At 21.4% G+C, this 25,944-nt stretch overlaps 4 protein-coding genes across 4 annotated transcripts; 1 reads left to right on the forward strand and 3 right to left on the reverse strand.

Annotated features, from left to right (window-relative positions):
- Nucleotides 1-1,054: 1,054 nt before the first annotated feature.
- On the reverse strand, nucleotides 1,055-2,416 carry LOC128965062 (uncharacterized). The gene is made up of 2 exons (XM_054311715.1): nucleotides 2,107-2,416; nucleotides 1,055-1,110 (listed from the first exon to the last, which is right to left on the reverse strand). The coding sequence occupies exons 1-2, from the start codon at nucleotides 2,414-2,416 to the stop codon at nucleotides 1,055-1,057; spliced, it is 366 nt and encodes a 121-aa protein (XP_054167690.1).
- Nucleotides 2,417-7,993: 5,577 nt separating this feature from the next.
- Nucleotides 7,994-10,030, forward strand: LOC128965133 (kelch-like protein 17). The gene is made up of 9 exons (XM_054311787.1): nucleotides 7,994-8,045; nucleotides 8,126-8,323; nucleotides 8,425-8,513; nucleotides 8,621-8,676; nucleotides 8,825-9,053; nucleotides 9,448-9,578; nucleotides 9,662-9,739; nucleotides 9,828-9,922; nucleotides 9,993-10,030. Exons 2-9 carry the CDS (start codon nucleotides 8,249-8,251, stop codon nucleotides 10,005-10,007), a joined length of 768 nt encoding a protein of 255 aa, XP_054167762.1. The 5' UTR covers nucleotides 7,994-8,045; nucleotides 8,126-8,248; the 3' UTR covers nucleotides 10,008-10,030.
- A 5,006-nt stretch (nucleotides 10,031-15,036) lies between these two features.
- Nucleotides 15,037-17,340, reverse strand: LOC128965063 (kelch-like protein diablo). Its single transcript, XM_054311716.1, has 8 exons — nucleotides 17,254-17,340; nucleotides 16,981-17,163; nucleotides 16,774-16,859; nucleotides 16,604-16,659; nucleotides 16,126-16,339; nucleotides 15,924-16,042; nucleotides 15,226-15,303; nucleotides 15,037-15,137 (listed from the first exon to the last, which is right to left on the reverse strand). Exons 1-8 carry the CDS (start codon nucleotides 17,338-17,340, stop codon nucleotides 15,037-15,039), a joined length of 924 nt encoding a protein of 307 aa, XP_054167691.1.
- A 1,314-nt stretch (nucleotides 17,341-18,654) lies between these two features.
- On the reverse strand, nucleotides 18,655-25,304 carry LOC128965064 (ATP-binding cassette sub-family G member 1-like). Its single transcript, XM_054311717.1, has 6 exons — nucleotides 24,904-25,304; nucleotides 22,416-23,085; nucleotides 22,285-22,344; nucleotides 21,715-22,215; nucleotides 19,521-19,873; nucleotides 18,655-18,994 (listed from the first exon to the last, which is right to left on the reverse strand). Exons 1-6 carry the CDS (start codon nucleotides 25,302-25,304, stop codon nucleotides 18,655-18,657), a joined length of 2,325 nt encoding a protein of 774 aa, XP_054167692.1.
- Between the last annotated feature and the right edge of the window lie 640 nt (nucleotides 25,305-25,944).

The raw sequence follows: 25,944 nt of genomic DNA on the forward strand, positions 1-25,944 counted from the left end.
TATTCACAATATATTCAATATACTTTAAAGTATTATTATTATTATTATTATTATTATTGTACTAAATTATTTGTTAGATTATAATTTAATTACTTTAAATTATTTTAAACCAGATAAAAATTAAAATATTTGTTTAATTGTTTTTTTTAAAATAATAAAAAATAAATAAATTAAAATTAAAATTTTTAGTTATTGGCTGTTAAGTTAAGTGTTAAGTTATTATTTTAATTTTATCTATTTTATTAAAATAATAATAATAATAAAATATTTTAATAATACTATTAACAAAACTATTTAATAAATAATAAAATGAAAATTACAGTATTTCTATTGAAACGAAAATTTATTATATATATATTTTTTTGTAAATTAATATTAAGCAATAATTAAAATAATTAATTAATATTTATAATGTATTAATAAAATTATTCAACACTTTTATTGCCGAATGATTATGCTATTAGTTATATGTAATTATAAAAGTAATAAAATATTTAGTAATACATGATAAATATTAATTATTATTATTATTACATACAAAAATAATTTTAAAAAAATATATATATATATATATGAAATGATTCAAACCCTACGCTAATATATATTTTGCTTAAAGTTTATTATAATTTATAAAATGCTATTTAAGTTCAAAGTTAAGCTACCAGTGCTGCCTCAACACACGTGAGCTTAAATGTAATGGTGGACTGAAACCAGTAGTTGGGTTAGAGTTGGGTTAGCTATCGAAGTGATCGGTAGAGTTGGTTTAGCTATTGAAGTGGACGGTTCAGTCTAAGCGTGTTCAGCAGTCAGTGGACTGTACGGGTGGGTTGGCGTAGTACTGGCCGATAGCTTTAATTATATTAATTATCTGTTTAATTGTTTAACGCATTTATATTATTAATAAAGTATTGTAAATGTATTATACACTGTGTTTTGCGATTATAGTAGTCATTAGCTTATGGGTGATTGTAGTTGTTGCAACAACAGTGTGTAATAGCTTAGCCGCCGCAACACGTGTCTCATCGTTCGGGTCTACAGCTGGTCATTGTATAGGTCACACCTTTACCGCATTGCCTATAAGTGGTAGCTCGTCTGCAGCTATAAGCCTACCTATTTAACGGGAGAGCATAATTCACGGGTCTCATAGCTAAGCCCCGCAACCCGTGAACTGCAACCGCACTGCTACAGCTGAGGGTGTGCCAGTTGGTGACACCCGTAGCAGTATTTACCGTTACATATATATATATAATAAATTATAGTTTCAATAGAAATAATTTTTATTTTATTAGTTATCAAATAGTTTTATATTAATATTATAGTTTGTTATATATATATATATAAATATATAAATTTACATATATAAAATACTTTTGTTTTCAACTTATTATAAAATTTTTATTATTATTATTATTATAATTATTTAAATAGTTAGCTAAAATTACATTTTAGCAAATTTACCAAAATGATTTAATGTTTACATAACTGTAGCCTGAAAAAATAAAAATAAAAAAATAAAAATAATTTTTTTAAATAAATATTCAATTAATTAATTTATATTTTCAAAGTTATACACCAAATGCTAATAAATTTATTGGTAATGATTGTCTGTATTGCCATTGATTTAGTTTATAATCGTATACTTCAACCGTTGCAGTGCTTCCGTAATCTTATATGATATATATATATATATAATATAATTTAATTAAAATTATATTATATTTTATTGAATTGTAAACCTATAAAACAAAAATAATTAAATAAATTACCCCAAAAAAAAAATCCACCCAGAGCATATAGATTATTATCCAGGGCAACTAATTGAAAATCACTACGTTTTAATTACATTGATGCTAATTACTATTTTTTTTTCATAAAATACATAAAATTAAAAATTAACATATATTGTATACGATTGTATAATTTTTCATTTAAATTTATTTATTTTATTTTTATAAAAAAAAACATTAAACAAATATTTTTTATTTTTATCTGGTCAAAAAAAATAATTTTAATTAATTGAAATTATATAATCTAACAAATAGTTTAGTATAATAATACTATAAAGTATATTAAATATATTGTGAATATATATATATATTATATAACTATATATCTTATCCATTCCTGCATTGTTGACCAATATATCAATTTTGCCATAGGTTTGGACAGTTGTCTCAATCAGTCGATTGCAATCCTCTTCTACAGTCAAATCGCCGACAACTTCCAGTGCTGGCAACTGTTTCGGTGACACAGCTGTACATTGTTTGGCCACTTTGCTTACACCGTCCGAATCAAGTCCAGTAACTACAACATTGGCACCCGATTTGGCAAACAGTATAGCAGTGGCCGCACCGATACCCGAACTCGAACCAGTTATCAGAGCTACCTTTCCGGTGAAATCATAATTTACAGACATTATTAACAACAATAACAACAAAAATTAATAATAATAGTTAAACGTTAAATACAGTGCAACTTTGGTGACTGTATTATAATCAAAAAAAAAAAAATATTTTATTTCACATAAAATAAATTAACAAAAAAAAATTATACTAAAAATAATTAATTATTTTTTGTTTTTATAAATACTAACTGTAAACTACATGTATTTATAGTTATAATTCCTAATTACTGAATCAAATTTAATAAAAAATAATCAAATTTAATGTCAAAGTCAATGATAATAATAATTATTATTATACATGTATTGTATTATCCAATTGATTAAATAATCTGATGGACAACACTGTTAATAGTTTTATTAAAGTATTTTTTTTTAATAAAATACATAATATTAAAATAACATAATTATTTTTGTAGTACTGTTCTATAATTTTTTTTAAAAAAATAATAAAAATTATTTATGTTTTAGTTTGTTTTATATATACATTTATATATATATATACAATATATATACTGTATACTGATTTTCCTTTATTATATAAACAACAAAAATAAAATAACATAACAACATTATATTTTAAATTTATTATAGTTTTATTTATAATTTTAAAAAATAATAAATTTTATTTTTTTTTAAATGTTGTCTAATTTAAAAAATACTTTAATAATTTTGTTTTCATATTTTTATTTATTTTTAAAAATTATTTAAATAGTTAATTCAAATTATATAAATTTATCAAATGATTTATTGTTTACATAACTGTAGCCTGAAAAAAATTAAAAAAAAATTAAAAAATAGGAATAATTTATTTTTTATAAAATATATTAAATTAATTAATTAATTTTTTTTAAAAAAATTATACCCCAAATGCTAATAAATTTATTGGTAATGATTGTGTGTATTGCCATTGATTTAGTTTATAATCGTATACTTCAACCGTTGCAGTACTTCCGTAATCTTATATATAATTTAATTAAATATATTTTATATTTTATTAAATTGTAAACCTACAAAAAATAGATAATTAAAAAAAATTACCCAAAAATCCACCCAGAGCATATAGTTTATTATCCAGGGCAACTAATTGAAAATCACTACGTTTTAATAACATTGATGCTAAAATTGAAAATAATAAAAAATACAACAAAATTACTAATAATTAATTATAATATTACTAACAATTATAATATTATTAAAAATTATAATATTACTAACAATTATAATATTACTAACAATTATAATATTACTAACAATTATAATATTACTAACAATTATAATATTACTAACAATTATAATATTACTAACAATTATAATAATTTTGAAATATAAATAATGAAAAATAAAAAATTATAATTAATAATCTCATTAAATAATAACAACAATATATATATATATATATAAATTACTAACCAATTGGTGTCCAATTGTTTGTTTGAAAATCATAGGTTTCACATGTTTTCATATTACTATTATTATTATCATTACCGCCGCAAACATAGATTTTGTCCATAAATACTGCCGAACCAAACCATGACCTATCCATCAATGGGTCAATTTTGTTTTTAATAAAAAATAAATAAATAATTAAATTTATTAAAAAATAATATATATGTAAAAAACAAAACAAAAAATTTTATTTAATATCTAAATATCATTAGATAAAAACCTTTCGTTTGCCGACATGTTTGCCGACATTGGTGTCCATTGTCTGGATTGTGGATCAAACGTTTCCATTGAATTCAAACCGTTGCCACCGATAGCATACAAATGGTTGTCGTGAGCTACCAGTCCCAGACCACTGCGTCTAACTAACATTGATGTCGTCGGTTCCCATTTATTAGACTCTGGTCTATAATATTCACAAACTTGTAAAGCTATGCCTAAATTGTTAAAAAGTAAAATAAATAAATAAATAATACAATTGTTAAAAAGTAAAATAAATAAATAAATAATACAATTGTTAAAAAATAAAATATATAAATAAAAAAATAAAATATTTAAATTAAGACAAAATATATATAAATTAAAAAAAATATTTATAAATTAAGCAAATATATATATAAATTAAATTAAAACAAAATATATATATAAATTAAAAAAAATAAAATATATATATAAAATATATATATATATATATAAATTAAATATATATATATATATAAATTAAAATATATAAAATATATAATTAATATAATAAAATATAGATATTAAAAAAATTAACATATTTATACATATATATATAAACTAAAAAACAATAGTATAATCTAGTATATTTGTTATTAAGTAATGTTTGTAAAAAAAAATTATAATAATTTATTAATAAATATATGCTGTATATATTTGTATTATTTTACCTGCTTTTCCACCGCAAACATAAATAGTATTATTTAGTACTGTCGTACCAAATGATCTATGAATATAATAAAAATTTAAACTTTAAAATTAAGTTAGAAATAATAATTTTTTTTAAAAAATTACCCTCGTGAATATATAACATTAGCTAATAATTGCCACAAATTTGTATTTAAATCATATGATTCAACTGTTTTATCTTTTAAATAATCCTTTAATATAAATTTAAAAAAAATAATAATTAATTAAATAATTTTTTAATAATTAATTTTAACTTTTATTATTATATATTACTAATACGATATTACTATTCAAATATTATATATGTTTTATATTAAATATATTATATATGAGTTTAATGTTTTTAAAATATTAATTTTTTTCTAAAAAAATACAGTTAAAACTACTTACAGTTGTACCGGCTATTGCATACAATTTATTATTCAGTGATATCAGTCCAAAGTTTTCCCTATAGGTAGACATTTTCGGTATGGACTGCCAGACCCGGCTCAGGGAACTGTATTTATAACAATATGATCGATCTGTACGATCGCTTTTACCGCCGCATAAATAGATAGACTTTTCATCGCTGGACTGTTTGTATTTAAAATTTATAACAAAAAAATTATACTACAATTGTTAATCTAATTAATAATAATAATTAAAAATAAATTATTTTTTAAATAATTATTGTTTAAATTCATGTATTTTTTGGGGGGGTGGGGTGGGCGGGATATAATATAAACATTAAAATAAAATAAAAATAATATTACAATTGTTAATCTAATTAATAATAATAATAATACTAATAAATATTTTTTTTGAACTAGTTAACTTACATTATTAATTGGTATAGCATTTATTAGTAGCATTTTAATTGAATAATTTTTTTTCATTATTATAATATTATTATTAGCAAAAAATATAATAATAATAATAATAACAGTATTATTAATAATGTACTTACATTGGCATTACGTATAGTAATAGCAATAATATAATAACTAACAATTGTTGTCAACAAAATTAACTTGTACATTTTTGTTTTTGTTTTTTTTGCTAATGATCTTGTTGTTGGTTTTTGAATAAAAATTTTTGTTATAATTTATACTGATTTTATTTTTATTTTATTTTTTTTAAAAAAACAATCTTAATAATTTTTGTAATTTATTGATTTAATTTTATATTTAGTAAATAAAATAGATAAGACTAGTTATGATATATATTATATATATAAAATATATTATCTATCTTTTTTTTAGAAAAAAATTCACCTGTTAATTTATTTAAAATTTCATTTAATATATAGTGAATATATACTGTATATAATAATCAGTTTTTTTCAATTTAAAAATACAGAAAATAGCAAATTAAAAATAACGAAACACTTTATTTTTGTATAGATTTTTGATATTTAAAAATAAATTAAATTTTTAGTTATAATAATAATTAGTTTTATATAACAAATATAATATAATATATAAATCGGTCGCATAATAGTGGAAACTATTTTTTAAAAAGATTAAAAAGACATATTTAAAATTATGCAGAAAAATAAATATTATTAATTTATATTATAAAATATATTATATTATATAAAACATTGTGACAACATTGTATAAATAGTATTATTAAAATATTTTTTAATTATTATTTTTCATAAAATACATAAAATAAAAATAATATAATTTTTTTGTAGAGTACAATAGTTTCATTATATACTATATATTTTTTAAAAAATAAAAATCCTAGTAACTTATTAATTTTTTTTTAGTTTTGTTTTATTTATACATTTATATATATATATATACTGTATATATATCTACATAATTATTTATATCCCGTTATTACAGTATTTTATAAATATTATATCGCTCTTAGACCTGTAAAATATAGCTATTTTTACCCTTAGCTCCCGATTATTATAGCTCGCGATATTGAATTAATACTAAACCAATCAAAATTTAGAAATAATTTAAATTGTTTAACGGTTTCACAGTCATTAATAAATTGTTAACTCATACTAGCAAAACCCATAAGCATAATCTAATGGTAAAATCAGCTTAAGAAGTTGAGGAATAGATCATATTATCATTTAATGGTAAAATCAGCTTGTGATCTAAAATTATACATTTGCTATTAGTATTTCCAGCTATTTTTACCATTAGATGATAATTGGATCTAATTATCATCATCTTCAGCTATTTTTACCATTAGATGATAATTGGATCTAATTATCATCATCTTCAGCTATTTTTGCCATTAGATAATTAGATCTAATTATCATCATCTTCAGCTATTTTTACCATTAGATGATAATTGGATCTAATTATCATCATCTTCAGCTATTTTTTCCCATTTTATAATTTGTGACTAAGTATAAATGAAAAAATTTAAACATATTTTATAATTGCTTATCAAAGACATACATAAAATAAATCTTTATTAACATATGGATAATTTTTAAAATCAACTATAGTTTAAATTTTATTCGATCAATTCTGATTGGTTGATTTGCTCTGTGCCGACGGCACACTTTAGGATTCAAAGGTATACATCGATTTGTGCCGATGGCACACGTTTGTTGTTAGCGCGTTAACGCGTATATATATATATATTATATTATATATACTGGATATATATATATTAAATATATTTAATAGTTATTTAGTGTATATATTTTATAGTTATTTAGTGTATATATTTAATAGTTAAAAAAAATATAAACTTATTAAAATATATTTAAGATAAAAAATTAAAATCAAATATATATATATATATATAAATTTCTAATTAAACAGCAATATTAAAAATATTTGATTTTAATTTTTTATCTTATGTATGTATATACTGTAATACAATACCCCCTAGTTAAAAATTGTGATAAACATAAAACAATTGTAATTTTATTAGATTACTAGACAAAAATTAGCTATTGGAAATTTCTCATTAAATTAAACAATACATTGATTAAATAAAAATTTCTAATTAATATATCTAATCATATAAAAAAATTGATAATTTTCTAGTATATCTATATCTATAGGAAACTTATTGATAATGATAAAAACATTCAACATTTTTTTTGGCTATATATATATACTGATTATTTAATGTTAAAAAAAACTACAATATATTTTTTTGTTATAAACAAAATTATTATAAATATATTAATAATTATTTAAACAAAACTTAAATAATGTTAAAAATAAATCAATTGATTTTGTTATTGTGTACTATTGTTGGCTATTATAATGTTAACGCATTATATACTATTGATAGTAATGAGGTACAGTATAAACTATATAAATATAAGTTAATTAACAAACATGTTTTTTTTTAAAAATAATAATAATATTTTTATAACAGCAAACAAACAATGAAACCGAAAAGTCTATCTATATATGCGGCGGTGGGAGTGATAAGGCATCGACACTGTCGACATGTTTTCAATATAATACCAGTGCCCGGGTTTGGCAACCAATAGCCGAAATGTCTACCAAACGTATTGCGTTTGCATTAGTTTCAAACAGGGATTCAAAATTGTATGCAATGGGCGGCTATAATGTATGTATAGAAATAAAAAAAAAATTATTATATAAAAAAAATTAATATTACAATTTGTATTACAAATAATAATAATAATAATAATTAATACCATCTAAAAGCCATTGTCCCGGGAGTTATATACCACTGAAACATATGATATCGAAACAAATACGTGGACAACATTTGCACCAATGAAACTAAAAATCAAGTAATTATTTATTTATTTTTTTTTTAATTTTAAAATTGTTATAAATAATTATTAATAATATTAATTAATTAATTAATTAATTTTTTTTGTTGGTAACAATTTTTTAGACAATTAGATGCAGCAGTTATTAGACATACAATGTTTGTTTGCGGCGGTTTTTATGGTAAATAAATATATATATATATATATACAGTATATATATAAAATAAAAATAGTTTAAACAATGTTAATTATATAAATAATAATTTTACATTTTATTATTATTATTTTTTAAAAATGTTTTTTTTTAATTACTACTACCCAATAATCAGACGGTGACACCTATAAACAGTGTCAATATTATTTAGCCGGTAAGGATGAATGGCAGCTGATTAAGGACAGTATGATAACGGAAAGGCGTGAACTGGCACTGGTTGCCAACGATGACTATTTGTATGCTATCGGCGGCAATAGTCAAGTAGTGGCCAATGAAACAACAATGGAAAGATGGGACCTGTTAAACAATGGTTGGACCCAGGTAGAAAAGTTGACATCACCAAGGTAGTTAAGATTATTATTATTATTAGTATTTTAGCATTACTGTGTGTTATTTTTTTTATATAACTATCTATAAACTAATAATTAGTTATATATATATATATACTGTAATAATCACCAAGGTAATGATAATAATAATAATATGATTATTATTATTATTATTTATAGTGTATTATTATTAATATGTTTTTTAAAAACAAATTAAGTTTCTAATTAGTGATACAATAGTAATAACTTTTAGTTTATATAATAGTTTATAATAGTTTATAATAGTTTATAATAGTTTATAATATCAATAGTTTATAAAAATATTTTTTTTTTGATTATGTTTTAGTTTTTTAAAAAAAGTTAAATTTACAATATATTTAAATGATTTATGATTAAAAATTTGATCCAGGTCAGCATTTGGTGCCAGCTCATTGTTGGGCAAAATCTATGTGTGCGGCGGTTGGGGACTACAGGGGGACAGTAGTGACGGAAAGTCATGCGATAGATATGATCCGGAAACAGATGAATGGCAACCAATTGGTTAGTATTATAATTATTATTATTATTTTTTTTTAAATTAATTATATTTAAAAAAAAACTATTATTTTACTATAATTTTTTAGCACCAATGTTATCCAAAAGGCGTGCATTTAAATTGGTTACATTGGATGATAAGCTATATGCTCTGGGTGGTTTTATGGGTAATTATTATTATATTAATAAAAAATAAAAGTTTTTTAATTAATAAACATAATAAATATTTAAATTTTTTATTTAAATTAAAAAAAGATCATGAATTAACAAATACGGTTGAAGTATACGATTATGAACTAAATCAATGGCAATACACCAAACCATTACCCGAAAAACTTGCGGACTTTGCGGTAAAATCTAAAAAAAAAATATTTTAATTATTTATAAATTTTATTTAATTTTTTTTAAAAAATTTTTTAGGCCACTGTGGCATAAACAAGTTGAATGGATAGTGGAAACCAAATAAAACAAATTAATATTTTTTATGAATATCAAAAAGCTATTAGTTTTTAAAAAAAATTTATTTTCAATTATTTTTTCAATTATTAAAATTAATTAATTAAATTATTATAAATAAAAATAAACTGATAATATTTTTTTGTCAAATAATTTTTGTAATTTTTTTTTTAATACCAAATTATATTAATGTTTAATATAATATTTTTAAATAAGTAGACTAATAGAAAATTATTAACTAAATAATCTACTTATTTAAATTATATATAAAAAATTAAGTTATAATAAATTATAACAAAAATAGTAACAAAAACTGTATTATTAAATTTAAAAATAACTTTAATATTATAATTATTTATTATTTCATATATATATAATTTTTACAACTTAAATCATAAATAATATTAAATCTAATTGTTTTAAAACTATAAAAACCAAAATAAATAAGTTAAGTTAAAAATATACAAAATATAAATAAACAATTTAGTTAATTAAATATATATTGTATATATATTTTGCAATACTAATCAATTGGGTTTATTTTTTTTATAGATAATACCTGCATGTTTTTTTAATTAGATATTATTTTTTATCATTTTAAGTAATTTATTTTTATGATAAAAAACTATTAGTTAATATCAATTTACTAATTATCAATATATATATATTTTTACTAACTACTGTACTTATAATTACATAGATTTATTAATTAAATTATCTAGCTAAATAACAGTGATAATAACATATGGATAAATTTTTATTTTTTTTTATATAAAAGTACATTTAGGTTATTTATAATTATAATCTATTGCTATAATTAATATTAATATATCTTTGTATATCTATTGGTTTCTAAAGTATTTATAAAATGATAATGTTATTATTAAAAATAAAAATAAATTCATCCTGTTAATTTTATTTTAAGAGATATTATTATAATGATAAAAGTTAATGATAATATTTTTTAATCAATGTACTTATATATATATATATGATTATTAGATGTCATGATAAAATCAATATATAATTAGTACACTAATTATAATCTGAAAATTAGAAAAATATGTTGTTTTTAATAATTAATAAAAATTACATAAAATGTTTGAAATAATAAATTTTTTTGATGTAATAATTTTTTTTAATTGCTATTACAATGTTAACTCAATATATATATATATATACAGTAATATATAAATATAAAATGTTATTATTTTTGTATTAAAAAATACTTTTTTTTAAATACAAATACAATAGATTAGTGTATATTTACATTAAAATTACAGTTTAAAATTTAGGCTATTTATTATTGGCTATTCTATAGTATAATTTTTAAAATAAAAGTAAAAAATATAAATAAAAAATTAATAATTTTTTAAGACATTTTGTTTTTTGCTTACAAATAGTTATTAGAAATATTTATTATTTTTAATAATAATAATAAAAACTGTTGTAATCAAAATTATTATTATTTTTATTAAAAAACTTTAAATAATAAATATATAGAATTTTTGAAAAAAAACAAATTATTTAATAATAATAATAATAATAAATCATTTAATTATTATTATATTATTTTTTTCAATTGTTGTTTTCAGTCTGATTTTTCTAAGTCTACTACATAACTGTAGCCTAAAAATAATATAATTGAGAAAAAAATAAATTAATATTTATTTATAAAAATAAAGTAATAATAATAATAATAATAATATTTACCGCAAATTCTGAACATTTATGCGGTAATGATTGGGTGTATTGCCATTGATTTAGTTTATAATCGTATACTTCAACCGTATCTGTATTTTCGTAATCTTTTAATTTATTTTTTTTTAAAAAATATATAAATTATAATTTTATTAAAATTATTAATATAATTAATTAATCACTAAAATGATATTTAATAATTAAATATTATTTTAAATATATTAAATAATTTAATATAATAATAATAATATATATATATAAATATATATATACTAAATAATTAATTACCCGTATATCCACCCAGAGCATATAGACTATTATCCAGGACAACTAATTGAAAATCTCTACGATTAGATAACATTGATGCTAATTGAAAATCAACAACAAAAATAAAATTAAAAAAATTAATAATAATTATAATAATACTAATACTAATAATACTAATAATAATAATACTAATAATAATAATACTAATAATAATAATATTACTAATAATAATATTACTACTAATTATAATAATATTACTATTAATAATAATAATATTACTACTACTACTAATTATAATATTAATAATAATAATAATATTACTAATAATAATACTACTACTAAAAAACAAATAAAATACTAACCAATTGGTGTCCATTGGTTAGTAATCGGATCATACGATTCGCATGACTTACTATCACTCCAGGTATGTCCGCCGCACACATAAATTTTGTCCATAAATACGGCCGAACCAAACCATGATCTAAAACCAGGGATCAATTTTTATTTTCAAAAAATTATAATAATAATACTAATATTATAATAACCTCATTGTTTCAGTCATATTCGGCATTGGTATCCATTGTCTGGTTTGCGGATCAAATTTTTCCATTGAATTCAAACCATAGCCACCGATAGCGTATAGATAGTTGCCGTGAGCTACCAGTCCGAGACCAGTACGTCTCATAGTCAATGGTGTAGTCAATTGCCATTTATTAGCTTCTGGTGTATAATATTCACATTCCTGTCTATATTCCTCTAAATTTTAATTTTGAAATTTTAAAATTATATATATATATGTTTATTAATTTTTGAATTAAATTTAATTAATTTTAATTTATATAATTTAATAAAATAAAATTATTATTAATTATAATTACCATTTTGTCCGCCGCAATCATAGATAGTATTATTTAGTACTGCAGTAGCAAATTGTCTATTAAATTATTTAAAAAAAATAATAATATAATATTTAATTAATATTTAATTAAAAATTTACCCTCGTGAAAATAAAACATTAGCCAATTGGTGCCACAAATTGGTTTCAGGATCATATGATTCAACTGAATTTCTCAGATAAATGTTCTAGGTTAAATATTTTTTTTTATAAATTAATTGTTTAAAAAATTACAAAAAAAATAAATTTAATTATTATTTATATATTGTAAATTATTATTTTTTTTAAAAAATATTTAGATAAAAATTATATAATATATATATATATATAATAAAACTACTTACAGTTGTACCGCTAATTGCTATTAGTTTATTATCTATGGATACCAGTCCAAAGTTTGACCGATCGGCGGACATGGAGGCTATAGTATACCATTTGCGGCTCAGGGAGCTATATTTATAACAATTTGATTGATGCCAACCATCAATATTACCGCCACATATATAAATAAATTTTTCATCGCTAGACTAGTTATAATAAATAATTTTAATATTAAATTATAATAGAAAAAAATTGTTTATTAAAAATTATAAAAAAATTATTATTATACGCATTTTTCTATTATTATTATTATTATAACTTACATTATTATAATTATTATTGTTAATAGGATTAGCAGTTATTAATGTAATAATATTAACATTAAAATAGCAAACAATAGCTGTCAACAATAACAATATCAACTTGGTCATTTTTTAATTTTATTTATTATATATTATTAATATATTTTTTTTGTAAATTATAAAAACTTATTTTATTAAATACTTAAAAAACTCAACAATGTGATTATCTTATATATATATTAACTATTAAAAAATGTAACTTTTGTTTTTATATATATAATTAATTTTTCTACAAATGTATAAATTTTAATTTTTTTTAGTCCATTATATACCAAAATAAAATAAAATGATTATTAATTTTATCATTTAAAATAATAATAATAATAATAATGCTATTTGTTTTAGTTTAATATAATTTTTATTATAAAATTAAAAAAAAATCACATGTTGAAATTACTACTTATAATAATTACAACAACAAAAAATATATGATATGATAAATCAATTATTTTTTGGTATCATTTATTAATTTATGATTAAACTATTAATGAGAGACTGACTATATCTACTACAACAACAAAAATATTGTTTAATAATATTGTTTTTATTCAAACATTTTTTTTTGGTACTAAATGTACTGATAATAAAAATTTCATCAAACAATTGCAAAAAAAAAATAATAATAATAATCTTATATACAGCTAATATTTTTTTAATAATTATATTTAATAATAATAATGATATTTTTAAAAAAAAACTCCTATTATTAAAAACTTTAATTTCACTAATATTTGTAATAAAAATAATTAATTTTATTTAATAAGTAGTTTCTAGTATTTTATCTAAAAAAATTTATATATTTATATAACATTTTATTAGCACATGTTTAATAAATCCTAGTAAGTAAATAATTTAAATTTTTTATTGATGTATATTATATATATATATATATATAAATAAATTTAAGGATACATATAGTTAATAGAGATTATATAAAAATATGTTTAATTAAAAAAATAAATGTATTTTTTAATAAAAAAAAGTTATATTTCAAAATATTATAGTTTTAATTTATTTTAATTATAGTTAATAAGTTTAAATATTTTTAATAATTAATATTACAATATTTTCTTACAAATAATTATAGTAACAATTAATTATAGTAACAATTAATTATAGTAACAATTAATAGCAAAAATAATAGTATATTTATAACTGAAAAAAAGTAACTGACTTTATTAATTTAAAAAAAAATAAATCATATAATCATATTTTAATTAAATAAAAATAGTATAATAATTAATAATTATTACTAAATAAAAAAGCAATTTATGAATATAATTTTTTTTTTTCATTATAGTATAATAGAAATAATATTTTAATTTTCATTCATTAAATAGTTTCCAAATTTGAAATAATCTGAAATATTTTTTGTTTACATAACAGTTGCCTAAAAAATAAAAATAAAATTAAAAAAATATTAAAAACAATTTTTTAAAAATAATTATTAATATTTCAATATTTATACCGCAAATGCTGAACAATTATGCGGTAATGATTGTGTGTATTGCCATTGATTTAGTTTATAGTCGTATACTTCAACCGTATTAGTATTTTCGTGATCTTTAAAATATATTAAATTTAATTTTTTTAATTATTACTATTAAATAAAAAATCATTAAATATTAACTAAATAATAATTATTACTAACCCATAAAACCACCCAGAGCATATAGAAAATTATCCAGGGCAACTAATTGAAAATCAATACGTTTTGATAGCATTGATGCTAAATATAAAAAATAATAAAATTCAATATATTATTATTAATAATTATAATTTTACTAATAATTATAATTTTACTAATAATCATAATATTGCTAATAATCATAATATTGCTAATAATTATAATATTACTAATAATTATAATATAACTAATAATTATAATATAACTAATAATTATAATATTACTAATAATTATAATATAACTAATAATAATTATAATATAACTAATAATAATTATAATATTACTAATAATAATTATAATATTACTAATAATAATTATAATATTACTAATAATAATTATAATATTACTAATAATAATTATAATATTACTAATAATAATTATAATATTACTAATAATAATTATAATATTACTAATAATAATTATAATATTACTAATAATAATTATAATATTACTAATAATAATTATAATATTACTAATAATAATTATAATATTACTAATAATAATTATAATATTACTAATAATAATTATAATATTACTAATAATAATTATAATATTACTAATAATAATTATAATATTACTAATAATAATTATAATATTACTAATAATAATTATAATATTACTAATAATAATTATAATATTAAAAATAATAATAAATTACTAACCAATTGATGTCCATTTGTTAGTAATCGGATCATACGATTCACACGATTTACTATCGCTGCCATCGTGTCCGCCGCACACATAAATTTTGTCCATAAATACGGCCGAACCAAACCATGATCTATATATATATCGATATATCGGTAAATATATTATTAGTTTCAATTAAAAAATATTAATTTAATAATAATAATAAACACTAACCTTGTTTTTGCCGACATATTTGCCGCCATTGGTGTCCATTGTTTGGATTGCGAATCAAATCTTTCCATTGAATTCAAACCGTTGCCACCGATAGCGTACAAATGGTTGCCGAGAGCTACCAGTCCGAGACCACTGCGTCTAACTGTCAACGGTGTACTAGCCGTCCATTTGTTAGCTTCCGGTATATATGATTCACAAACAAAATACTCTTCGCCTGAAATAAAATACAGATAAATATAATTATTTATATAATACAAGTTATATATATATATCAGAGTTAATCAAGGTTTTAGATTTTAAGGGGGGGTCTAGGGTGGGGTCAACTAGGTTCAACTCCACCCTACCCCTTGCTTAACCCTGATATATATATATATAGTATATAACTTTATATAGTATTTATTGATTTGAAAATATAAATTATATGTTATTTTTATATTATTATTATTATTATATACAGTAGTATACAGTATTAATATACCATTTTTTCCGCCGCAAACATAAATAGCATTATTTAGTACTGCCGTACCAAATGATCTATTGATTAATTAATTAATAAAATTAAAATTTATAAAAACTATAAATTACCAACAACAAAAATCTAATTAATTTTTAGTTTACAAAAAATTAATTTATTTAAATAAAATTTACCCTCGTGTAAATATAACATTTGACAATTGATGCCATGAATCAGTTATGGGATCATACACTTCAACCGTATCCCTTTTCCACCAATTCTATAGTAATAATAATAATTATTAAAAAAATTAAATTTTAATTTTAATTAAAAAAAATAGTAAAAATTTTGGTAAATTATTATATATTTTTTTAATAATTATTATTATTATAAATACTTACAGTTGTACCGCTAATAGCGTACAATTTATTATTCAGTGAAACCAATCCAAAGTTTGCCCTATAGGTAGACATATCGGGTATTGTATGCCATTCCCGACTCAGGGCGCTATAATGATAGCAATATGACTGATCTGAACCATCACTTTCACCGCCGCATAAATAGATTAGCTTTTCATCGCTGGACTGTTTGTATTAAAAAATTATAAAAAATAATTACAATTAATTAAACTAATTAATTTTAATAATAAATATTTTTTTTAATAGTTAACTTACATTATTAATTGGTATAGCATTTATTAGTAGTGTATTAATAACACTAACATAGCAAACACTAGCTGTCAACAATATCAACTTGGTCATTTTTGTGATGATAATATTACTTTAATATGTATATTTTAATAATTTTAAATTACTAAACAATAATAATGTTAGTTATTATTATTATTATTAATTATTATTATTATATTATTTATAAAAAATATTTATTAAATACTATTCATATATTGATTTGTTTGTTGTTGTCTCTTATATACAAAAAAAAACAAAATTTATTATCACTTTAATCTTAAAATAATTTGTTATTTTAATTATAAATGCTAGGAATTAGAAAATTTATCATGCTACTTGTGTTTGTTTTAATATTAGATTAAATATATATTACTTAAATTATTACAACTAAATATATTTTGATAAAAAAACATTTAATAGGATAATTATAATTAATTTTATTTATCTATTATTATTAAACATTGTAAACTGTATTTTAAATAACTGTATTATCAGATACTACCCTAAAAGTACTTAATATTAATAATAATATAAGATATATTGTGTTTTATTATTATTTTGTTATTGTTTTAATACACACTTAATGCACTCTAAGTTTATATTTATTTTATTTAATTAACAAAAAAATTCATCAAACAGTTAGCAATTTTATTATTTTTTTTGGATACCGTTGTTAAAAAATAAATTAAGTAAAAAATAGCAAAATTAAACAAATATATTATTTATTGATGTTTTTTTTATAAAAAAAATAATTATATAAAATCCTAGTAACTCCTCAATGTTTATGATATATATATATATATACAGTATATATCCGCATATATATATTTAAGGATACGGATAGGGACAGGGATGTATTATTTTTATATACTGGTTTAAAAATATAATAATTTTTTTTAAAGAAAATAAGTTTACTTTTTTATTATGAAACAATAATTATTATTATTACATAACTTAAATTGTAATTTCTAACTAATTGATTAAAAACTTCAAAAAATTAATTAAATAGAAAACTACTGATAAAAATAGTAAAATTTAGATTTATAATTTTAAAAATAATATAAATTATAATACAAATAATTAATTATGTAATATATACTTTTAGATTTTTTTTAGTATATTTTATTTGTAATTAATTTTAATTTTTTTAAAAAACAATATAAACTACATAGTTATATATCAATAATTAAATATTCAATACATATAACAAAATATCAAAGCAGTTTTTATTTAATTAATAAATATTTGTTTCATTATATTACAAATATATATATAAATTTGTTTTAATTATTATACTATTAATAATACTATTCAAAAAAAAATTTATCTAAAATTTTTTTAATAATTATATCAAAAAAACAATATTTTTTAATAAACTAATACTAATTATTTGATTTTTGCTTTCCATCTCAACGCCAGATAAGCCAACACTTGAAATATAACTGTATATATGGACAGTAGGGCTATATATTTGTAGAGATCTTGATCCCGGAGCGCAAACCAGTCCAGCATTTTGCTCGGATGCTGACCAGTCAGGTATCGGTTGAATGCTTTGAGGCCACCAGTGGTCAGATTTGCCGTAGCGTCTGACCAATCGAGACAGTCATTTAGTTGGCCAATATTTACGGCAAATTCGTGGCCCAAGTCATCCATAGTTATCGGTTGGATAGCACCGGGACATCGATCAAAACCGTACAGTATTATCAACATTGCCTCATAGGTTAGTCTATTGAAGAAAAAAATACAAAATACAAAATAAAAATTATATAAAATTATAAATATTTATTAATTAATTAATTAACTAATTAACTAATTAACTAAAAAAATAAAATTAATTAAATACTGAAATTAGGTATTTGTATTAATAATGATAATTATTATATATTAATAAAGTTTATAAAATTTATATATTAATAGCTAAACTGTTTGTATGTCTATAAATAAGTTATTTAAAAAAATAAATTATTTATTTTATTATAATATTTTTTGTTTGATGAATAATAAAAACTGTAATTTTTTAATTATTATTAATTTGCATAAATTTTTATAATATTTTACATTGATCAAAATTTAGGGGTTGGTTTAATTGGGAAATATTATTATTTATTTATTAATAATAATACTAACATTTCAATAGTCATATTTCAAGTATAGTATTTAGGAATAAAAATATTTAAAAACTTTTATTTTTAATTTTTTTTTATTAGTATACTATTGAATATATAAATAATAATAATAATAATAATAATTACCTAAATATTGACAAATAGGACAGTGTCTGCATATAGCCAGGCATTGTACGTATGGGTATTAGGGCACCGCTGGTCAATAGAAACGGTACGACAAATATGGCGAACGACATTAGGGCTGCCCTAACGTTACTGATGAATATGGCCGACAATAGTAAACCCATACCATGGGATACCAGTGCCAGGAGTACAATGACCACCAGGTGTATTGAGAAACGCCACAAATCCCAGGCCTGGCCAGTGATCAGCCAGAGTAGTCCGGCATAGACTACTGGCAGGACTATTACGACGGGTATGTCGACTATTGATTTGGCCATAAAGTATGACCAAGTGGTGTACCATTTGTTGAACCGTTCCTTTATATATTCAAATAAATAAATAAAAATTTTAATTTAAAAAAAATAATATTTTTCTAAATATATTAAATTCAATAAAAAATAATTAATTATAAGTTTATATTATATAGACTTAATAAAAAAAATTTCAAAAATAATAAAATAATAATTATTAGTAATAATAATCAAATATATCTTTATATTAATTTGTAACAGTACTTAAAAATTTTAAATATATATATAATTTATATTATATTATATATATATATATTTAAATAACATTTTTTAGTATAATTAGTTGACCACAAAAAAAATAATAACTATTATTAATTAATTACTTTATAATAATAATAATTAAAAAAAATACGAGATTTTTTTCACGAGATAATTGAAATAATTTTTTTTATCATTATTTGAAAATTATTATAAATAGTTATAATTTTTTTCAAATAATCATTCAATTAATAATCACAAAACTATTGTATAAAAATAGAGGGGAAGTGACAGTTGAGAGAGAGAGATAGATAGACAAGTGAGGGGACAGTTATGTTTATGATCAACTCGTTAGAGGGTATAGTATGGCTGGCCATTGGCCTGTTTGTCGGCATTGAACTCGAGGCCCGTTTTATAGTATCGCAACGCGAAGGCTATCTGTCGCTAAAACATTGGTTAACACAACTGATACGCCAACGACTCGAGCGACTGGTGCCACCAGAGAGACTACCGGTGCCACCGGCAAACAACGATGATGATGAGGAAGGACTGGGAGTACAATCAGGACAGGGAGTAGAAGGAGGACAGGAAAACAGTAGTAGTAGTAGTAGACATCATCAAAAACGGATTCACCGGAAAAAGAGAGAAAATCATAAAATCATAACTTAATGGATACAAACAGAGAGATTAGAGAGAGAAAAAAAAGCCAACTGTCCCTATCATTTCATTTATTTAGTCACCCCTACTATCTGTACAAAAATCAAATGTATTGCATAACAAACAAAAAACAATATATATATATATATATATAATATATATTATATATGATTAGATACTGTACTAAATGGGTATAGAAAATGTTTTATTAAATAAAATATTATGTGTATATAAAACATTGTAATATTGTGTAATGTTTTTTTCAACAAAAAAAATTAATTAAAAAATCTATTCAATGGACAGTTAGCTAAAAATAATTCAGTATTTTTTGTTGTTGTTGATAAGTTGGGTCATATATTATGATAATATCTATTAATAGATATAGTTTTATTTGACAACAAACCAACTGTTCTCTCTCTAACTCTACATTAATATTTCATATCCCTGTGCCCCCTGACTTACATACATAAGCTTAACACCATCAATACCTATCAACAAAAAATATGTTAAAAAAACTAATTTCTTATTTATTAGTAATATATATATATTCATAATATATACAGTATATTGTAGTTATTATTATACTCTAGTTAGCTCTAACCCACCCCACTCCCACCGTAACCCATTAATCCCTTGAACCCCTGAACCCCTGAACCCCTGAACCCCTGAACCCCTGAACCCCTGAACCCCTGAACCCCTGAACCCCTGAACCCCTGAACCCCTGAACCCCTGAACCCCTGAACCCCTGAACCCCTGAACCCCTGAACCCCTGAACCCCTGAACCCCTGAACCCCTGAACCCCTGAACCCCTGAACCCCTGAACCCCTGAACCCCTGAACCCCTGAACCCCTGAACCCCTGAACCCCTGAACCCCTGAACCCCTGAACCCCTGAACCCCTGAACCCCTGAACCCCTGAACCCCTGAACCCCTGAACCCCTGAACCCCTGAACCCCTGAACCCCTGAACCCCTGTAACCCCTGAACCCCATTACCTTAACAAATGTGTTCAATTCGATGGGAAAGGTCATCAGTGTCGGTGCTATCGTACAGAAGTGTATGAACATCATTGTTGTCAATATATACGATATGTTTTGTATTGAACGAAACGATTTCTGTATGGATGACTCTTTCAGATGAATTGATCGAAGTTTTTGGAAAACATCATCCGAGTTGACACAACTGGTCGCCGATTGATGACCGGATACTTTACTGTAGATAATCAGTTTGGACAGTAGGGAAAATAGTAGGCCGAGTATACGTAGCCAATAGTTTAGCGGCTGCCGTACGGATACCAGACCCGATCGACGGATCAGTATCCAGGAGTTGCCAAACTGTTGGCTGAAGTTGTCGGGGGGCAGATGAATACTGAATCGATGATTGTTTTTTCGATGGAGACGACTGTCCCCTGATATGAGCTCGTCTTTGCTAACTGTCTGATGGTCTAACAGTGGCCGCGATTTATGGCGTTCATAGGCGACCAATGTTTCAATTGCCTGCATATATATATAGGGATGGGAAGTCATAATTTAGTATACAGTAGTAATACATACACACATACATACATCAGATCCATGTCCACCACTGGCTATCTCTATGACATAATCGGCCGGATTATGAAATACCTAAACAAATATGTTATGTTAAAAAAATAATTATATGATTATATTAAAACACGTATTTATCGGTCACTTACGGGACAATTGAGACCAAACTTTGATAAGTGTTCAACCAGTGTCTGTGTCGGTCCACTGTAGACACACTGGCCGTCGACAGACAATACGTATATGTTGTCAAAAAATCCCAACAATCTGGCGGTCGGCTGATGTATGGACGCACCGATTATCAGCGGTTCTCTGTTTGCGGACAATGTTTTCAGCAACGATAGACACTGGTATGAGGAACGGGAGTCCAAACCGGTAGTCGGTTCGTCCAATAGTAGAACATTCGGTGAGAATATTAATTCCAGAGCAATGGACAGTCGTTTTTTTTGGCCGCCACTAATACTACCGGTCCGGACGTGAGCACAGCTGCCCAGTCCTATGGCTTCGATTAGCTGATGAACATATGGATCGGTCGAGTATTTCGGTTCGACTAACGGTTCGCTTAGTGGTCTACAGCTATCCAAGCCATCCAAGCGTGTAGTGTCCACAGTATAGCGTATGGTATTATTATTATTATTAATAATAGTGTCGTCAATGCCGTTAGCCGACTGTCCATTTGTGTGGTTGTGTCGATGATAAAAGTCGTACGGTTTATGTGTACCACTGGTCAACTGGGAGGCATACCTGAGCGCCTCCTCTACCGTTAGTTCATTGATCAGTGAATCGCTCTGTGCATTGTAGGCGATCCTTAACTTAACTTTCCTAATATAACAAAAAAATTAATAAATTTGTTATTTGTTAATAATTTTTAACTTATTATAATTAATTAATTAATGGAAAAAAATATGATTACTAATTTTATTGATTAAAATATTTTTTTTTAAATTTATATAAATTATTTAATTAGAAATTAATTTAAATTATTACAGTTTCATAATAATAATAATAAATATTTTGTAATAAAAAATTAATAATATTTTAGTAAACATTTAATTTGTATTAATTTATTTTATTTTATTTTGAAATTTGTTTATTTTACTAGTTTTGTGATTACAATAATAAAAGTTTATTTTTAAATAAAAATTATATATATTATCTTATATTTTATAATTCTAGTTTAAATTAATTTTAATTTTTACTATTATACAGTATATTTAGTACATAATAAAAATTAAAAAATTATTTAACTAGAAATAACCGTATTTTTTAGATTAAATAATTTATTAACTAAAAAAATATATTATTAATATAAAGTGTTTTTATTTTATCATCATCAATCATATTTATTTTCTATATATTTTAATATTATATAATTCACTATTTGAATAATAAACTATTTGAGATAAAAAATTAAAATGCAATTTAAATGTAATATTAAATGTTATATTGATATATATATATATAATGATAATAATTTTGTGTGTAATAAATATAATAAAAAACAAAAACATAATAATAATATTATCCTAAAGTATTAGTGCAAATCAATCATTTAGATATTGCATATTAATAGTGGGTGAGTGAGTGTGTGTTATGCAATAATATCAATACATTTAAAATGTTGCAAAAATATACAGTATATATATATAATGAATATATATTACTAATAAATAAGAAATTAGTTTTTTTTGTTTTAACATATATTTTTTTGATAGGTATTGATGGTTAAGCTTATGTATGTAAGTCAGGGCACAGGGATATGTAATATTAATGTAGAGTTAGAGAGAGAGAGAGAGAGAAAGAGATAGAGAGAGAGAGAGAAAGAGAGAGAGAGATATTAGATAAGGAAAAAACTGTTGTATATTTCAATTCAATAATAAAAAAAAACTTTAAATACATAGTAATTGAATATTTATTATAATCTTATTAGTAATAAATTCAAAAACTATTTTATAAATCAAGGAAAGTGTATTCAAATAAAAAAATAATATTATAATAAATAACTAAATTTTTTAAAATTTACAAATTAGATGTTTTATTCATTTATATTTAATTATAATTACTAATAGACAAACAAACAAAAAATAATAATAATTATAATAATTAAAACTAAGAAATAAAAAATTATATAAAATATACAAAATATATATTTTTTGAACAATTTCTAGTTTTTTTTGTGTTGAAAATTTAAATTTATTTATTTTATACATAAATTTATTAAAAAAAAAACATTTATAGACTTGCATTTGTATTTATAAAATGCTAACCAAAAAAAATATAACAAAATATCATATAATGTATACTTTTTTCTAAAAAAACAAATGTTTGCAAATACTGTAAAATAATATCTAAAAATAAAATAAATTACAATAGTATTAGATTACAGTAAAAAAAAATTTTAAAAACTGTTTACCAAAATAATAATAAAATGGCTAATAATACATGATATAAAAATTATTTAATATAATAAATACAATAATAATTAGTAAATAAGTATTTTTTTATAATAAAAAAAATCTAAATTAATCTAATAATTAATAAAAAATAAAACTAAATATCATATCAAACTTTTTTTTTAAATAAAAAAATCCAATAAAATATACTAAACTTTATTATAATAATAATACTAATAATACTTACTTTTTGGCCGTACTTTTAGCCCACACTCGGCCGGTCAGACCGGCCAACCGTCGGCCGGCCAGGCATTCAATCAATGTTGTCTTACCCGCACCGCTCGGCCCGAGTATACCGGTTAGCGAACCGCTAGACATCTGGCCATTCATATCGTTGACAATGGTTTTCAAACCGCACTTATTATTATTATTATTACCGGTATTTGATTTACTACTACTACTACTACTAGTAGTTGTTTTATCCGATACTTTATAAGTCAATCGACACCAATATAGTGATAGCTTATTATTATCATCCTTATTATCTACCGGTACAGCACCGGTAGATTGGCCTAAACTACCAGTGCCGCTGGCAATCATTGATTCAGTAACACCATTATCATCATCAGTGATAATCATGTCTAACATGATATGATAATATAATATTTTTTTTAATTACCGGTATATATATATATCATATGTATATTTAGTATATGAAACACAATATATGATATATATGTTGATAAAAGTTTTTTTTTAAAAAACAGTATTTTTAGTTTTTTAAAGATATTAATGTACACTATGTATATAAATTGAGATATAAATAATTTATTTTTGTAAAAAAAAAGTTTGACTTAATTGAAACAATAAAAAATAAACTTAAACATCAAATAAATGTTTATTATTTAGCAAACATAATATATTATTATTATTATTTTAAAAATAAATGACTTTTCATTATTATTATTTATTATTTAACATTTAATATTTGCAATAAATAAATATTTATTTATTTTAAAACATACATAATAATAATTATTATTATTATTCATATGTATGTTAAATGAAATATATTGTTTGTAACAACTATTATATTATATATATATATATATATATATATATATAATATTATAATGTCATCACAACATCATAACAACAACTACTACTACTATTACAACTATTACTACTACTACTACCCAAACAGGGGAAAGGGAGGTACAGGGAGTAGTGACTCATTTAATTATAATAATATACCTGTATATTATATAATATTATTTATATATATAAA

Source organism: Oppia nitens, unplaced genomic scaffold, assembly GCF_028296485.1.
Source record: "Oppia nitens isolate AA-2021 unplaced genomic scaffold, nextdenovo-longstitch-racon4-pilon3 scaffold16_pilon_pilon_pilon, whole genome shotgun sequence".
Taxonomy (NCBI): domain Eukaryota; kingdom Metazoa; phylum Arthropoda; class Arachnida; order Sarcoptiformes; family Oppiidae; genus Oppia; species Oppia nitens.

Bases quoted from the DNA above. Each gene is read 5' to 3' on its own strand.
- LOC128965062 (XM_054311715.1), bottom strand. From the start codon at position 2,416: ATGTCTGTAAATTATGATTTCACCGGAAAGGTAGCTCTGATAACTGGT. The intron at 1,111-2,106 runs GTTATATAATAT...CCCGTTAAATAG, and splicing joins AGGAATGGATAAGATATATA to GTAGGCTTATAGCTGCAGAC.
- LOC128965133 (XM_054311787.1), top strand. From the start codon at position 8,249: ATGTCTACCAAACGTATTGCGTTTGCATTAGTTTCAAACAGGGATTCA. The intron at 8,677-8,824 runs GTAAATAAATAT...CCCAATAATCAG, and splicing joins TGTTTGCGGCGGTTTTTATG to ACGGTGACACCTATAAACAG. The intron at 9,054-9,447 runs GTAGTTAAGATT...AATTTGATCCAG, and splicing joins GAAAAGTTGACATCACCAAG to GTCAGCATTTGGTGCCAGCT.
- LOC128965063 (XM_054311716.1), bottom strand. From the start codon at position 17,340: ATGACCAAGTTGATATTGTTGACAGCTAGTGTTTGCTATGTTAGTGTT. The intron at 17,164-17,253 runs GTAAGTTAACTA...TAATACAAACAG, and splicing joins ATGCTATACCAATTAATAAT to TCCAGCGATGAAAAGCTAAT. The intron at 15,138-15,225 runs GTTAGTAATAAT...TATATTTTAAAG, and splicing joins TGCTCTGGGTGGTTTTATGG to ATCACGAAAATACTAATACG.
- LOC128965064 (XM_054311717.1), bottom strand. From the start codon at position 25,304: ATGTTAGACATGATTATCACTGATGATGATAATGGTGTTACTGAATCA. The intron at 23,086-24,903 runs GTAAGTATTATT...TTGTTATATTAG, and splicing joins GCTAAAAGTACGGCCAAAAA to GAAAGTTAAGTTAAGGATCG. The intron at 18,995-19,520 runs GTAATTATTATT...TTTCTTCAATAG, and splicing joins TCCTATTTGTCAATATTTAG to ACTAACCTATGAGGCAATGT.